Raw genomic sequence first — 15,683 nt, 5'->3', positions numbered from 1 at the left:
TCTCTCCCATCCCTAGTCCTTCATTCTCCCTTTAAGTCATCCCATCACCTCTGCACAGATTGGAATGGCGCTCAGCTCCTTCGCTTATGGTCAGTAGTGTCTGAATAAAATCTGCTTCACCCCTTTAACTAAATGCCCAGCTTTGTCTACCATTGATAATATGCTGCTCCAAGTAACCTGGGTTTCCTCACAGTATGGTGGCTGGGTTCAAAGGGTCACTGTAGAGAGAAGGAAGTGACCCCATGGCAATCAGCAATACATTACTGGTTCCTCAAACACAAAAATGTTTTCTACTCTACCCACTTATAAATCAAAGAGGATTGTTATTAAAGTGATTCAAGTCTGAAAAAGAAAGCAAAATAAAAATAAAGGAATAAAGTTAAGCCAACTGAGGATAGTACAAACATATCACTTTGAGTGAAGGTAAATTTGCCCTTTGGGAAATAAAACAATTACTGCTTTTTTTTTTTTTTTTAAGATTTTATTTATTTATTTGACGGAGAGAGAGATAGAGCAGGAACACAAGCAGGGGGAGTGGGAGAAGGAGAAGCAGGCTTCCCGCAGAGCAGGGAGCCCGATGCGGGGCTCGATCCCAGGACCCCGGGATCATGACCCCAGGGGAAGGCAGATGCTTAACGACTGAGCTACCCAGGCGCCCCAACAATTACTGCTTAAAAAAAAAAAAAAAAAAAAATCCAATGTTTATTTGAAAGGCTCACATACAATTAAAACATAGAACGAGAAATTAGGAGCGATGCTGAAATTCAAACTTAGGCAAACAGTCCCTTGCTTGCTACTGTTCTTATTTTAGACATAAGGACATTCAGATAATGAGTATTAATTTTGGAGATACCTTGGATACGAAACCATCACAAGTCAATGCTTCTGGGGTGTTTTCTCTTCCATACAGCGCTGCCGAATGGTCCCACCACGGGGACGTACTTAAAACGTGGCAAAGCCGCTTTTACTTTAGCCCAAGGAACACTACGTGGGTTGATTTTTTTCAAAATAAGATTTTTGACCCGCGTGGGCCTCCGGCTCGGACTACATTTCCCAGCAGGCCATGCTCGGAACTACGGGTGCCTATATGAGGTCTAGCTTCCTTGGTGGCGGCGCAGTCGCCGTGCGGACGGCCGACGGGCGGGCGCTCCGCGGTTTGAATGGCTGCGGGCTCGGGCCCTCAGCTCACCTGAGGACCGGCCGCCCAGGGGTGCGCTATGCCGTCCGGAGGCGACCATTCGCCGCCGCCCCCGCCTCCTCCTCCGGCGGCGGCAGCCTCGGATGAGGAGGAGGAAGACGACGGGGAGGCGGAGGACGCCGCGCAGCCGGCGCGGTCGCCGGCCCCTCAGACCCAGCAGCGGTTCGACGAGCTGTGCAGCCGCCTCAACATGGACGAGGCGGCGCGGGCCGAGGCCTGGGACAGCTACCGCAACATGAGCGAGAGCTACACGCTGGAGGTGCGCTCGGGGGAGGAGAGGAGGGGCTTGCCGGGCCTAGTCGTCGCGCCCCGCCGCGGGAATGGGGCTCCTCCCCTCCCCGGGTCGGGCGCCCTGCAGGGACCCTCGGGCAGGCCCCGGGTCTCCGGTCCCCAGCCTGCAGAGCCGTGGGAATCCTCCCTGGGCACCTTGGTCCTGGAGACCTGGCTTTCGGAAAGCCCTTAGCGGCCCTGCAAGTGAACCCGCCTCGCAGCTGCTCCCTGGCGGGTCCCGAGTGGGGAACACCTCTTGCCCTAAAGTGGCAGCGCGAGGCTGAGGTCGTGCCGGGGTCACGCTGCAAAAATACAAGCACCTTGTTGGCAGGATGAACAGGTGCAGTTGTTGAGACGGTAAAGAGAAGGGGAGGGGACTTGGCTGTGCTCCCACGGAGGTTAGCCCGATTTTAGCGCCTCGGTTGCTAGGCTGCTCCTTCAGTTCTTCTCCTGCTGACCCAAATTGCCTTTGTCCCGGCACTGCGTCCGTAGAGTGAGCGCGTCGTTAAGTTTCGGGCTGTGTTTGTGTGTAAACTAAGGCGAATCTTCCTGAGGGCAAATGAAACGGGCTTTCTGCCTACCTGCGCTTGGATAAATGCCCCCCATTTGTCCCTAGGAAGTCCGGACTGCGACGACCTTGAGGACGTTTTGGTCACCCCAGACGTTGCACAGGACTCTGTAGCCGCTGTGATTTAGGCATGTTATGTCCCTTTCTTCGGACGGGGCTTGCAGATGAGAAAAATGGCCATTCTAGCCAGTGAGGCTCAACTCTGTAGGCACCTCCCCTTTGTGGACCAATGGGAAGTGACACGGAAGTCTGGATTGTTTATCAGCTGTTTGCTTGTGTGTGGCATTAAACAGGAGGCCATATGATTTTCTTAAGTTGTTTTACAGTTTGTGGAAAGAGCGGGGCAAATAGAATGGGAAGGCCTAACCAAGGTATTGTTTAATTATAATAATAGGGTGTTTTTGCCTGCATGTAACTCACTAAGGTTACTATTTATTCTTGCATTAATAGAACCTTATTTCAGTTCCTTCTCCTTGTAGTTATATCTACAGGGTGGGGGGAAAGGCTAGTAATATGGTGGCTTTAGAACTTGACAGACCTAGGTGACTTTGGACAATTTACTTAACCACTCCGAAACTCAATTTTGTGATATGTAAATTTGAGATATTTGTACCTACATCAGCGTTGTTCTGAAGGTTTAATAAGGTAATGTATAGTTTCTTGCACATAAGGCAGTCATGGGCAGTGCTTGTGCTTGAGAGTTTACAGAGCTCCTTCCTATGCTTAGGTGATGTGGCCGAATAGGCCACATTCCTGTTTATTTCTCAGTGGTTCTGTGGTCAGTGGTTCCAGTGGTTCTTTGGTGATGGGCGTAAGTGTTTCCAAATAAGCTCTTATTTTGTCCTCACGATAATCTTTTAAATTGAATAGAACAAGTATTATCACCATACAGCTGAGGTATTTCAACTCATAGGGATTAAGTTGTTGAAGTCCAGTGTTATATAAGCAATTGACAAACAATTGATGGTTAGTAAATTATTTTTGAAAACACATGTTTGATGACTCAGTTTTTTAAAGACTTGGATTTCAGATTCTTAGCTCGGTTTACCCAATGAATGAATGAATATTCATTTATCAAGTATTTATTTATCACCTCTTCTTTGCCAGATACTGTTGTAGTTGGTGGGGACAGAGCAGCGAACAAAACTTAAAAATCTCCACCCTTGTGGAGCTTGTAATCGGGTATGCTGTAAGATAACATAGGATGTCAGTCTCATGGAAGTGTACAATGGAAAATAAGACTCATATGATATTTTTAAAAAGATTTTATTTATTTGAGAGAGACAGAGATAGCAACAGAGATAACGAGAGAGAGAGAAGGAGCAGGGAGGAGAGAGAGAAGCAGACTCCCCGCTGAGCAGGCAGCCCGATGCAGGGCTTGATGTGGGGCTCAATTCCAGGACCCTGAGATCATGACCTGAGCCAAAGGACACTTGACTGACTGAGCCACCCAGACGCCCCTCATATGATATTTAATACAGAGTATTGGTTATAGAATTTTATCTTATCATTTCTTGTATTTTCTGTGCTTTATTCTTGTAACTCATTTCATTCTCACAGCCCTCGGATAAGAAAATTGAGTCTTTGTGACTGTTAATTTGTCCCAGGGCACGTATGCTGAGACAGTGAGCCAGGTAGAATCTTTATTGCCCTTTATGATCTTGCAAGTTACATAGCATCATTTTCACCTATGCTATTAGTTGAGACAGTTGAAAATGAGGGAACAGAACACAGATTCCTGTCTCTCAGTGTGAAAATGTCAATGTCCAAGTATAAGGAGCACATGGGATAGAGCCATCATTGAAAATACAGTTTCCCACAAACATAAAAATAGTGCCTTCCATTTAATCTAAAAAGTTTATTATATTGAAATGTTTACATAGCTCATTAGCTAAAACTCAATTTTCTTTTATTTTACAGGGAAATGATCTTCACTGGTTAGCATGTGCCTTATATGTGGCTTGCAGAAAATCTGTGCCAACTGTAAGCAAAGGGACAGTTGAAGGAAACTATGTATCTTTAACTAGAATCCTGCGATGTTCAGAGCAGAGGTAACTATGTCAGAGTTTGAAAGGTAGAATGTGACAAATATGAAAGGTCAAAAATCATACTGATAGTAAGAATTCTGTCATCATTTCCCAGGCATTTGTACCTATAGAGTGCTGAATTTAGAAACTAGGTCATGGTTTTCCTTTACCGCATCTATGTATCTATTATATTTTACTCTTTAGTGAAAAGTATTGAAATTTTAATGTATTAGGCATTTGTATGAAGGTTTTACTATTAAAGGTTATGACTTACATTGTGCAGTATTGGCAGAATTCTAAATAAGGCTATTGAAAACTTTAGGATATACTCTAAATTGTAAAGGGAAATAAAATATGGTATTAAACTTAAAACTACATGCACAGGATTTGTATTTTAATATACGGAATGTGTAAAGACTTCTCCATTTCCTGTTTGGGGGGGATAAGCAACACTGTTACAATCAATTATTGAAAGGGTCAAATACTGTTTTAAAGAAGAGGCAAAAATTGCTTTTTCTATCTGTTGTGTAATTGAATTGATTACATTTATTATTTGTGCCTTTTGGGTGAATTTTCTTTTATGACTTGTTAAAGATTGGTGGAAAAAGAATATTTGGCAGTTTGTGGGGGAGAATACCACAGTCAAAATTTATGTACCTAATGGCTTAAAAAATTGCTTACTATTAAAATAACAAGGGATGTAATATTTTAGCTGTAGCCTATTTATTAACCTTGAACTCCATCCCGAGTTATATTTAGGCCTAAGAACAAGAGACAGTGCATAAAGAGTTGAACCCCTGAGCTGTAAACCTGCAGAAGTGGACTTAAGGTGCAAAAGTATAATCGTTAACGGAGAAGAAAAGGGGAGGCAGAGTAATCCAGTTAAGTGACGGATGAGGAACTTTAGAAGCAAAGGTCAAATTATGGAATCATCATCATAAACCGTAGTAAATCAAACTTATCCAACATTTTAATGCAAGTAATACAGTCCTAGGCTTCAGTTGTATTTCCATTTCAGAAACTCAGTTTCTATCTTTAAATTTTTACCTTTGAGTTCAGATTATTTACTTTTCTGCCATAATGAACTAAAATGGGTTAAACACAAAGTATGTCGGGAGAAGATATTTACAATGTGTATAACTGACAAAAGATCAGTATCCAGAATTATATAAAGAGCTACTAACAAATAGTTGCATGATTGACAAACAGCTACTAAACAAGGGGTAAAGAATGTGGTTTCCCAAAAATCAATACTCACATAGCTAATAGATGTATGTAAAGATGTTCAATTTCACTAGTAACCAAGGAAGTTCAAATTAAAAACAAGGTATCTGTCATTCTCATCAGATTGGGGAAATTTGAAATCTGATAAAACCAGCTTTGGTCATTATGGAGGGAAACGGGAACTCTGTATTGCTGGGGTACATTGGTGAGAGTATAAATGGGCATGGCCACTTGAATGGGAAATTTGACAATATCTAGTAAACTTGAAGATGCACAGTCTCTAACTCAGCAATTCTACTTCTTAGTGTCCCTAAAGAAGCTCTTACATACATGTATAAGAATGTGTTGATTACAGCATTTTTTTGTCATAATGTAAAATCAGAAACCTCAATTTTCATTGGTTGGGGAATGAATGCAAAAAGTCATGGTAGTTCATATGAGGGAATATTTTTAACAATTAAAATGAAAGAGATCTGCATGTATCAATGTTAATCTCAGAAACATTGAATGAAAAAGCAAGTTGCAGAATGCTCCTTGCAGTATGATACTATTTATGTAAAATCTTAAAGCCACACACACAAAAGATACTACTTACTGTTTATGGATACATATAGATGTATATAGTAGGTACGCTAAGTAGTAAGTATTATAACACGGATTCAGACTAACTTTACAATGGTGGTTATCTTTGGGGAGGCAGAGGGGGGCATGGGTTTGGGGAGGAGTACACATAGGAATTTGGCTGTTTTTGTAGAACCTGAAGCAAACATGGCAAAATTTATTCAATATGTTAATGTTTGTTAAATCTGGCAGTTGGGTACTTAAGTGTTGGTTACATTACTCTAATTATTTTGTATTTTTATATTTTTCATAATTAAAAAAGTAAAACCCTCTGGTAATCTCAGAAAAATAGATTAGGAGAATCAGAGAAATAAATCAATCTGTAAGCGATTAAGCTAGTCAGAGGCATGAATTGTGATTTTATCACTGTCTGAAAGTAATATAATTTAATGAGTTAAATTTTTGATTTAATTATATTTGTGTACCCTACCTTTGTGTTAATTTTGAAAATATCTCATTTTTTATTTTAATATCAGCTTAATTGAATTTTTTAACAAGATGAAGAAGTGGGAAGACATGGCAAATCTACCCCCACATTTCAGAGAACGTACTGAGAGATTAGAAAGAAACTTCACTGTTTCAGCAGTAATTTTTAAGAAATATGAACCCATTTTTCAGGACATTTTTAAATATCCTCAAGAGGAGCAGCCTCGTCAACAGAGAGGAAGAAAACAGCGGTATGTTTTTATATTTGTTAGTCAGGAATATACTTTTTTTTTTTTTTATCTGTGCTACAGTTCTGATCCCTCAGTTTGTGTCCCTCAGTTTATTTTGTTAGTTTGTTTTGTTTCTTTAGAGAGAGAAAGAGTGCATGCACACGAGGTGGGGGGAAGGGCAGAGATAATCTTAGGTAGGCTCCAAGCCCAGCGAGGAGGCCGTCGTGGGGCTCAGTCTCACAACCCATGAGACATGATCTGAGCAGAAATCAAGATTTGGTTGCTTAACTGACTGAGCCACCCAGACACCCCTATTTTGCTAGTCTTAAAAAAACAAATGTGATTTCATAAGTACACTTTCTTTCCAGTAGCTCTCTTTTAATAATAATTTCTTGCTTCTCATTTTGTGTTAGCCATGAAGAATTTGGCTTCCTTCATATTGTAAAATGCATGGAATTATTGTTTCTGTAAACTTTCCCTTTTCATTTAAGCACCCCAAAATGCAAAAGTCAGATCTTAGATATTTTCGCTAATTGGCCGCCTTGGGTATAGAATTTGACTCCTTAATTTTCTGTTATTGGCTATGTTGACTATTTCTATTATTTGACTTTTATGTCCAGCTTAGTAACATATAATCCCCTCTGAACTGGCTTCTGTATGTATTTTGAAGTTTACCATCAATCAAGAGTAGAGAAACTGGATGCGGGAGAGTAGGGGACCTGAAACGATTATGAATTTGTGCTTTCTGATCATGTCTGCAAAATCTATAAACTTACTCTGGCTCAATGTTTTCCATCTTTCCTGATAGATAAAGGCAATCATGTGATGCAAATTCTCTATCTTTATCATGAACACTTTTTCACAAAGTAGAAATGGAAATTGTTCTTAAACTAGAACAATGTTGACAAGAAAAGTCAGGGAAAAGGAATTATAATTGAATGAATAATGTCTGCCTCTCTTTCTTTCTTTTTTTTTTTTGCCTCTTTCAATATAAAATTTTTTCCCAAATTGTGAAGGATGTTTACAGTAAGTGAGGAGCTTTTTTTTTTTTTAATTTTTATTTATTTATTTGAGAGAGTGAGCAAGTGAGAGGAAGAAATGGAGCAGGGGCAGAGGGAGAGAGAGAAGCAGATTTCCTGCTGAGCAGGGAGCCCAACATGGGGCTCGATCACAGGACCTGGGATCATGACCTGAGCTGAAGGCAGACGCTTAACTGACTCAGCCACCCAGGCGCCCCAAGTGAGCAGCTTTTAAAAAATAAAAGAAACTATGTACTTTCTTATTTCTTAGATAGTTGACTCCACTGCTGAGGAAGCAGCTGCTCTAGTTTGCTTGTAGTTTTGGAGAACTATTTCCAAAGTTTGGATAGATGCTTTGTTCTAAGTCTGAGCGAGGCTGATGTCATTTACAGAAAGATAGAGAATATCTTCTTTCTTTGGAGTGTTGTAGAAAATGATTTTAGATTGCACTTGCCTTGATATTTAGTAGTCTATGTATACTACCTAATTGTAGTTAAGAAAATTGTAAGTAACTTTATTTTAAAAATTCTACATTTAGATCACTCTGTATACATTTATTAGTACTTTTGGTTAATAGTAGTAACATATACCATTTACTGAGCATTTATTATGGGGACTGTTCTAAGGTTTAAACCTGTATTACTTCAGTGAATCCTTATGACAACCGGATGGGGTTTCTGTTGTTACAAGTGGAGAAACATACGCCCTTGAGAGGTGAAGTAATTTAGTCAGGGTCACACAGTGAGTGTGGAGCTATTATTGAAATTAGTGGTCTGCTTGCAGAACCCATATGCTTCACCATGACTCTGTACTACATCTCACACATACTTTGAATATTTGTCACTGGGTATTTATTGAGAACTTACTGTGTGAAGTATGTTGTTAGGTATTATATAGGACACAAGTATTTATTTATTTTTGAGAGAGAGAGAGAGAGAGAGAATCTTAAGCAGGCTCAACGCCCAGTGCGGAGCCTGACACAGGGCTCAGTCCCATGACTCTGAGGTCATGACCTGAGCTGAAATCAAGAGTTGGATCCTTAACCGACTAAGCCGCCCAGGTGCCCCAAGACACAAGTCTTTAAAAAAAAAAAAAACCAAAACCCACAGCCACTGTCTTTTGAGGGCTTACAGTATAGTTGTGGAGAGGAGGCATGTAGAAATGCGAAAGATAACAAACGTACAACTTCTGAGCCAAAATTAAACCACTGTGCATGAGCCAGTCCACTAAGGTTCCATGAAATAAGGAACGGTTGGTGGGATTTCGATGGGTGAATTTGGAGATATAGATAGAGCCTTCATTGCATGGGATAAAGTAGGAATACACCAAAGTGGCAAAGTAAGAGGCAGTTTGGCCTAGTAGGTTAAGTTCTAGGGTTCTCAAGTTAAAGATTCAGTTTTTAGAGTGGCTTGAGTGTTGAGCTAAAAAGTTTGGCTTTCATCTAGGTAGGCATTAAAACTGAATAGTTCTCATGTGCCTGCGGGAGGGAGGCCACTTGTATTTTGTATTTTTTAATTTTTTAAAGATTTTATTTATTTATTTATCTTAGAGCATGTGCGAAAATGGGGAGGAGCAGAGGGAGAGAGAGAATCTCAAGCAGACTCTGCGCTGAGTGTGGAACCCAATGAGGGGCTTGATCTCACGACCCTGAGATCATGACCTGAGCCAAAATCAGGAGTCAGACGCTTAACTGACTGAGCCCCCCCAGGCGCCCCGAGAGGCCACTTTTAAAAAGCAGGGCACTGACATTTAATCCTCACCATGGACTGGTGACTTAAGTACAAAACTATGCCCAAGTAGAATAATCGTTCAGCAGATGAAGAGACTGAGGCACATGGAGAGCAAGTGTGCCTTGCGAAGGACAGTGGGGGAACTAAACCCCAGTGTCCTGATTCTTCTCAGAGCTCCTTGTTGGGGTGTGGAGACCACAGATGTCTTATCTAAACATCACCAGAGGTTCTGGTAGAAAAGCCAAGAGCTTAAAACAGCTCTGAAACTCCCTTCAGCAGACAGCATTGGCAAAATAGAATGGATTGTCTTAACGATAAAGAATAAAGAATTCTAGGAAGCCCAGAATTTACATTAACTAGTCCTTTTGTGACTTGATGTAATCTGGAATGTCTTTAGGGAGGAAGGGTTTACAGTTCATCAGCTGTGATAAAGGAAAGAAAAAATGAGAGAATAATCTGATTGTATACACGGATCCGAAAGCAGCATTAGCCTTGCTGATGTCATCGAAAGAACTGTTGTTACTCATTTTCTACCTTACCTGTCTTGACCTTGAGAACCTTTTATAGTTCTTCAGAATCTTCTTTTTTCTGGGATGAGCTCTTTCCTCGGCTTTGTCCTGACCAGTATTTGGTTGGAGCAGAACTTCTTGCACGTTTTCTGTGTGAAGTGAATCTGCTCTTACTCCCTTTAACGTGGGTTTGGTGTGTCACCTACTTTATAGTCATTTCTGATGTCTTTTTCAAATGCTTCTGTTATCTCATGACTTTTTTCCTCCCCCAAAGGCGACAGCCCTGTACCGTGTCTGAAGTTTTCCATTTTTGTTGGGTGCTCTTTATATACGCAAAAGGTAAGACAGAGCAATATTTATCTAGGTGTTAGCTTATTTAAATGTTCACATACTACTTTTGTCAACCTGTAATGTGTATCAGGGAAAGATGCTCACTGAAAAATTTCTTAAGGGTTTTAGTCTCAGATTCATTTTTAAGTATTGCCTTTTCATAAAAGTCTTTTGAATTTCTTTATAATGTCCAAAACTTCTTTCGTTAAGTGGAAAATCCTTTAATTTTGTTCTTACGTAACATCTTTTCCACTGAAAGCTATTCTTCTGAGTTATGGACTGAAAACACATTAGTGGTCTGTACTGGTATCTTGAGCTATATTTTTCATGAGCCACGTCTTACTTCGCTTAGTGTGACTGCTCATCCTCAGTTTGTGTAGTTCGGATTACTTTTTGCATTTTGTTCAGATAAATATACTTGCTCAAATGCCTTTGGATACAATTTATTTTCTCCCCCTTCTCATCTCCCGTAACTTACCCAAGGTCTGTATTCAGTGAAATATGTTTTGTTTTTTGGGGGGTCCTCTCTAAATTTCTATGTAGAAATGATTCTTAGTAATCTCAAAAAGAAAAGAAAATACAGTTACATTAATTACACAGACTATATAGAATGCCTTTGCTATTAAGAAAACCCAATAAAATACAAAGTTATAATCAAAGAATCATAGAGCTAGAAGGAATTTCATAAATGTAAGAGATTCTCATTATTAGATCGAGTAGCCCAAATTATTTACTTTTAAGATTGGTAACTGAAGCCCAAAAACTAGCTGCTAGAAACAGAGCTGGGGTTTGAACCCACATCTAGCTCTTGGTTTCATGCCAGATGTGAAGGCCCTCTGGCAAGGATGTGTCACTCCACTGGTCTCGGGGTTTGATGTATCTGATTATAGCTGGTCGTCTCTCACTAGTTCAGTGAGAGCTCAGCCCTCCTCCTTGAGCTACATGGTTGATCGAAGGTATTATGCTAACTGAAATAAGTCAATCAGAGAAAGACAATTATATGGTTTCACTCATATGTGGAATATAAGAGATAGTGCAGAGGATCACGGGAGGGGAGGGAAAACTGAATGGGAAGAGGTCAGGGAGACAAACCACGAGAGACTCTTGACTCTGGGAAACAAACGGAGGGTCGCGGAGGGGAAGGTGAGTGGGAGGATGGGGCAACTGGGTGATAAGCATTGGGGAGGGCACGTGATGTGATGAGCACTGGGGTTCTATGCATCTGATGACTTATTGAACTAATGATGTACTATATGTTGGCTAATTGAATTTAAATAAGAAAAGAAAAGAAAAATCTTTCTTCTGCCAAAAATAAGCCATTAGTTATTTTGTTTTCCGTCACACTGGCATGTTTCTTTAGTGGAGATAAATGTGATATGGTAAGTGGTACAAAATAAAGGCGTAGGAGCATATAAACTGTTCTCATAGTGTCACTTGCTGTCACTTTCAGTTTGCTGTGGCTGGTTTTATATACAGTATTAGTCTTGTCGTTCGATTGTGGGCAGGTGCATCTGACTTCTGGGATTTTTATCTGTTTTGTTTATGTCTCTTATGGTGTCCGTGTACCTGGGAGTGAATGTGTTTGGTACTACGTAAACTGTTTACAAAGAATGTTACAGTCCTTATTTACATTTTGGTCTCACTTGATCACCTGGGGTGGCATATTTTTTGTCTCTGCAGTGTTTCAGTTTTATTATTACATCTGTAATTTGTTTAATCTGAAGAGTCTGTCTCCTCACTGTCTGACACTATGATCTTTTATGATTCACTGGGATCTTTTCTAATAGAGTTGTTTAATTCGTTTTATTCAGTTCTTGATTTAGTTATTTGGAGAGAGTTGTACTCTTCTGTAGCCACCTTTCTCATGGCTTCCCTGCAGCATATGGGCAATCCCAGATTATCTCATTCCTGATACATAAGCCAACTTTCTGCCTGTTATCTTTGTTGACTTCCTGTGGCGAGTACACACCAGTGACAAGTTTGGGCTTGTCATCATGAAGGGCTTTGTGGCCTGAAGACCAATCAGTTCCTGTTTTACACTCTCCAATCTCCTCATTCCTGATAAATAAGCCAACTTCAGAGTTTAAACAAGTTATCTTTATTTGAAAGATAACTTATCTTACAAAGTGAGATTTATTTCTAAAGTCAGGATTTGAAATGTAAAGTATGTCAGGTTGGGACAGTCTTGGAGTTTAAGATTCTGATCTTTAGGGGCCTTTCTGTTTTTTCTTAGAAGTTATAGTGCTGCTGTTTTTTTTTTTTTTCCCTTTATGGCAAGTACAAACCAGTGACAGGTTTAGGCTTGTCAATCTGATGGGCTTTGTAGCTTGAAACCAGCAGGTGCCACTTCCTGTTTTACATTTGAGAAACTGAGTATACTTTAATATTAACATCTTTATAGTGGAACCAGGCAAGTTAGTTTGGTTCTTATCAATGCAAAACTTAACCTATTAATTATCAGTTGTCTTTCTGACAACAGAAAAAAAATTTTCTCTTTAATTCATTTAAGTTGATTTGTTGAATGTTTTCATCTATACAAAAAGAGAGTTATCCTGATATGTGGAGGTAAGTGGTAACTTTCTTTGGAGGAAAGGAGAGGGGGGGAAAAAAAAGCCTGAAACAAAGTAGTGTGTGTGTGTGCATGTGTGTGTGTTTGTGTGTTTGCATGTATTTGGGCAGGCATTACGTGTGAAAATGGTGAAAATGTTGAGGTTTAGAAATAATCCCTCAGATGTATGTTAGCTATTAAACTTGAATTCATGTGATGTTATTAGGGTGTAAAATCAGTAGGAAGCATGCATATGCAGTGTTAAATGAGAAAAGGGATATGCTCGAAGTTATAAAAGAAATCTAGAAATATTTCTTAATTTCTAAGAATTAAACTGTATACCTGCCTATAAAAACTGATTTCAGTGTTAAAACTAGCATTGCAGAAATGACATGTTTCTATAGGTTTGAGTTTTGGTTTCTTTTTCCTTTGTTACCATGCATCTACGTTATTCCTAGGATATTAGCTCTAGACTTAAATATCTTTCATTGTGATCCTGTTGCTTAATTTGTATGAGTTTGTGTTATTGTGGAGAAAGTATCTAAAATATTACTGTTAGGAGTCTGATTATAGGTTCTGGTCTTTTTAAAGTATATACATGAAAAACTCATTTTTTAGTTATTCCCGTCTAAGGGTTTCTAGTAATCCTTTTTTTTTTTTAGTTTCCCTCTTAGAACTGCTTTTTGTGCATCCCAAAGATGTTGGACCATTGTTTGTCTCCATGTATTTTTATTTTTTTTTTACTTTTTGTTTTTAATTGAGTTTTAAATCTTAATTCCAGTATAGTTAACATACAGTGTTAATTACTTTCAGGTGTATAATATCTACTAATTTTCTTGACAGAAAAATGTTTTCACATAAAAGAATTTCCTACAGTTTGAGATAATTTATGACGTTTGTTTAGAATTTTCAAAGAAAAAAACTAGTGATAAAATTTTGGTCAGTTACTAGGGATTTAATGCTTATTTACTGAATGTTGAGTGAATGAATGTTGTTTTTATTTTTTTTTTTATTTTTTTATTTTTTAAAGATTTTATTTATTTATTTGACAGAGGGAGACACAGCAAGAGAGGGAACACAAGCAGGGGGAGTGGGAGAGGGAGAAGCAGGCTTCCCGATGAGCAGGGAGCCCGATGCGGGGCTCGATCCCAGGACCCTGAGATCATGACCTGAGCCGAAGGCAGACGCTTAACGACTGAGCCACCCAGGCGCCCCGAATGTTGTTTTTAGTAAAGTTTTGGTTTTCATTACACTTAGAAATTTATTAGACTTTAATATTTCAAAATGTAAATTTGCTAGAACACTTCATATAACTTTTGAGTCAGCTTTGGTACAGTGTTGTAAATGTCATTTTAATTAAAGGAAGAAATTACTTTTAAAATATTGTAAAGTTGATGCAAATATACTTGATAACTGTTTACATTCCTGTAGGTAATTTCCCCATGATTAGTGATGATTTGGTCAATTCTTACCATCTTCTGCTGTGTGCTTTGGACTTGGTTTATGGAAATGCCCTTCAGTGTTCCAATCGCAAAGAACTGGTGAATCCTAATTTTAAAGGTAAGATTATAAATCGGAGATTACTGGACAACTCGCATTTCTACATTGTGTTTACTCTTGGGAGTTGTGCACATACCACAGGTTTCCAGCATCAGAGAATGTAAGTGCTTTGAAAAGCTCCATCATCATGGTTCTCCAGAGTACTTATAACTACTTATCACTAGGAGTTGAGCTCTCTGTAAAAATACTTACGGAAAAAGCAATTGCAAATATTACAAAGTGTAAAGTCTTACATGACAACTTGAGAAGTTTCTGCAATATATACTCAACAAGAAGGAACTTAAAAACCCAGAGTAGCAAAGTGACATTAAAACTGATGTTGTTTTTCTACACTGCCAGGCTTTGTGCCTGGCACAAGTAGGAGCTCAAAATGGATTTATTGAAATACTCTTCATTACAAATTTTTTCCTACAGAAGAGGAGTAGTAATGGTTGTAAGTAAGTAAAATGAATTTTTAGCTCTTAAACTAAAAGATGAATAGAAATGATTATTTTGGCAATGCATTTAGCAGGTTTTAAGGCATGTAATTTCTGTGAATGATATATAGTAAGAGACCAAATCATAACTCACAATTAATATTATAAATATTAAACAGTATTTATAGAGCTAGTATATAATGCTGTTGCTATTTGAATAATACCATGGTAGGGATAGGATTCTGAGTGATTTTCAGTTTTGGGGTGGTTGCAATTAGAATTTTAGCTTGTCTTGGGGCGCCTGGGTGGCTCAGATGGTTAAGCGTCTGCCTTCGGCTCAGGTCATGATCCCAGGGTCCTGGGATCAAGCCCCGCATCGGGCTTCCTGCTCAGTGGGAAGCCTGCTTCTCCCTCTGCCTCTGCCTCTCTCTCTCTCTCTCTCTCTCTGACTTTCATGAATAAATAAACATTTAAAAAAAAAAAAAGAATTTTAGCTTGTCCAACTCTCAAGGTAGATTTTTAAAGTTAGGAAGTTAATTACCTAGTTGCTCCTGCTTTGGTACATTTAATGTTTTTCATTTAATGTGTTTTTTTCTCTCGTTTCCTTCCTAACTCCCTTTTATGTTTCTATATAGTGGCTGCTTTTCATTTTTCCAGTCTTACTTAGTTTTTCTTATATTGAATCTAGGGCAAGAATAAGCTGTAAATCAATATGTTAAATGCTTCCAATATAATGAAATGAAAGCATATAAACTATATATACTTTGAATAGTAATGTTTTTCAAAGTCCTATTTTTTATTTGAATGTCAGACTTATTTGCAAAGTTATATTTTATTTTTATGTTTTTTAGATCTTACAACGATATACTAAAATTTTCTTTTTTTTTCACGTGTCTCCAGATAAATAATTGAATAACTAAAATCTTTTGAGTAGTGATACACTTTACTTCTATTTGCTATTTATTTGTTTATTTTTGTTTAAGTATAATTAACATACAATGTCCTAT

General features: G+C 38.8%; 1 protein-coding gene across 3 annotated transcripts in view; it reads left to right on the top strand.

Moving 5' to 3' along the window:
* Positions 1 to 1,217: 1,217 nt before the first annotated feature.
* The window catches only part of RBL2 (RB transcriptional corepressor like 2), a 49,322-nt gene continuing 34,856 nt past the window's right edge, over positions 1,218 to 15,683 (top strand). Inside the window, exons 1-5 of one of the 3 annotated variants that reach the window (XM_036081678.2) lie at positions 1,218 to 1,457; positions 3,957 to 4,087; positions 6,385 to 6,585; positions 10,097 to 10,161; positions 14,132 to 14,260. In XM_036081678.2, coding sequence (XP_035937571.2) covers positions 1,218 to 1,457; positions 3,957 to 4,087; positions 6,385 to 6,585; positions 10,097 to 10,161; positions 14,132 to 14,260 — 766 coding nt within the window. Of the gene's footprint in view, positions 1,458 to 2,305; positions 2,408 to 3,956; positions 4,088 to 6,384; positions 6,586 to 10,096; positions 10,162 to 12,654; positions 12,718 to 14,131; positions 14,261 to 15,683 lie in introns of those variants that run through there. The other 2 variants (XM_078062522.1, XM_078062523.1) reach the window with 2 other exon arrangements.

Source organism: Halichoerus grypus, chromosome 15, assembly GCF_964656455.1.
Source record: "Halichoerus grypus chromosome 15, mHalGry1.hap1.1, whole genome shotgun sequence".
NCBI classification, from domain to species: domain Eukaryota; kingdom Metazoa; phylum Chordata; class Mammalia; order Carnivora; family Phocidae; genus Halichoerus; species Halichoerus grypus.
Note: the sequence above shows the minus strand (reverse complement) of the source record. Positions and strands in the feature narration are given on the sequence as shown.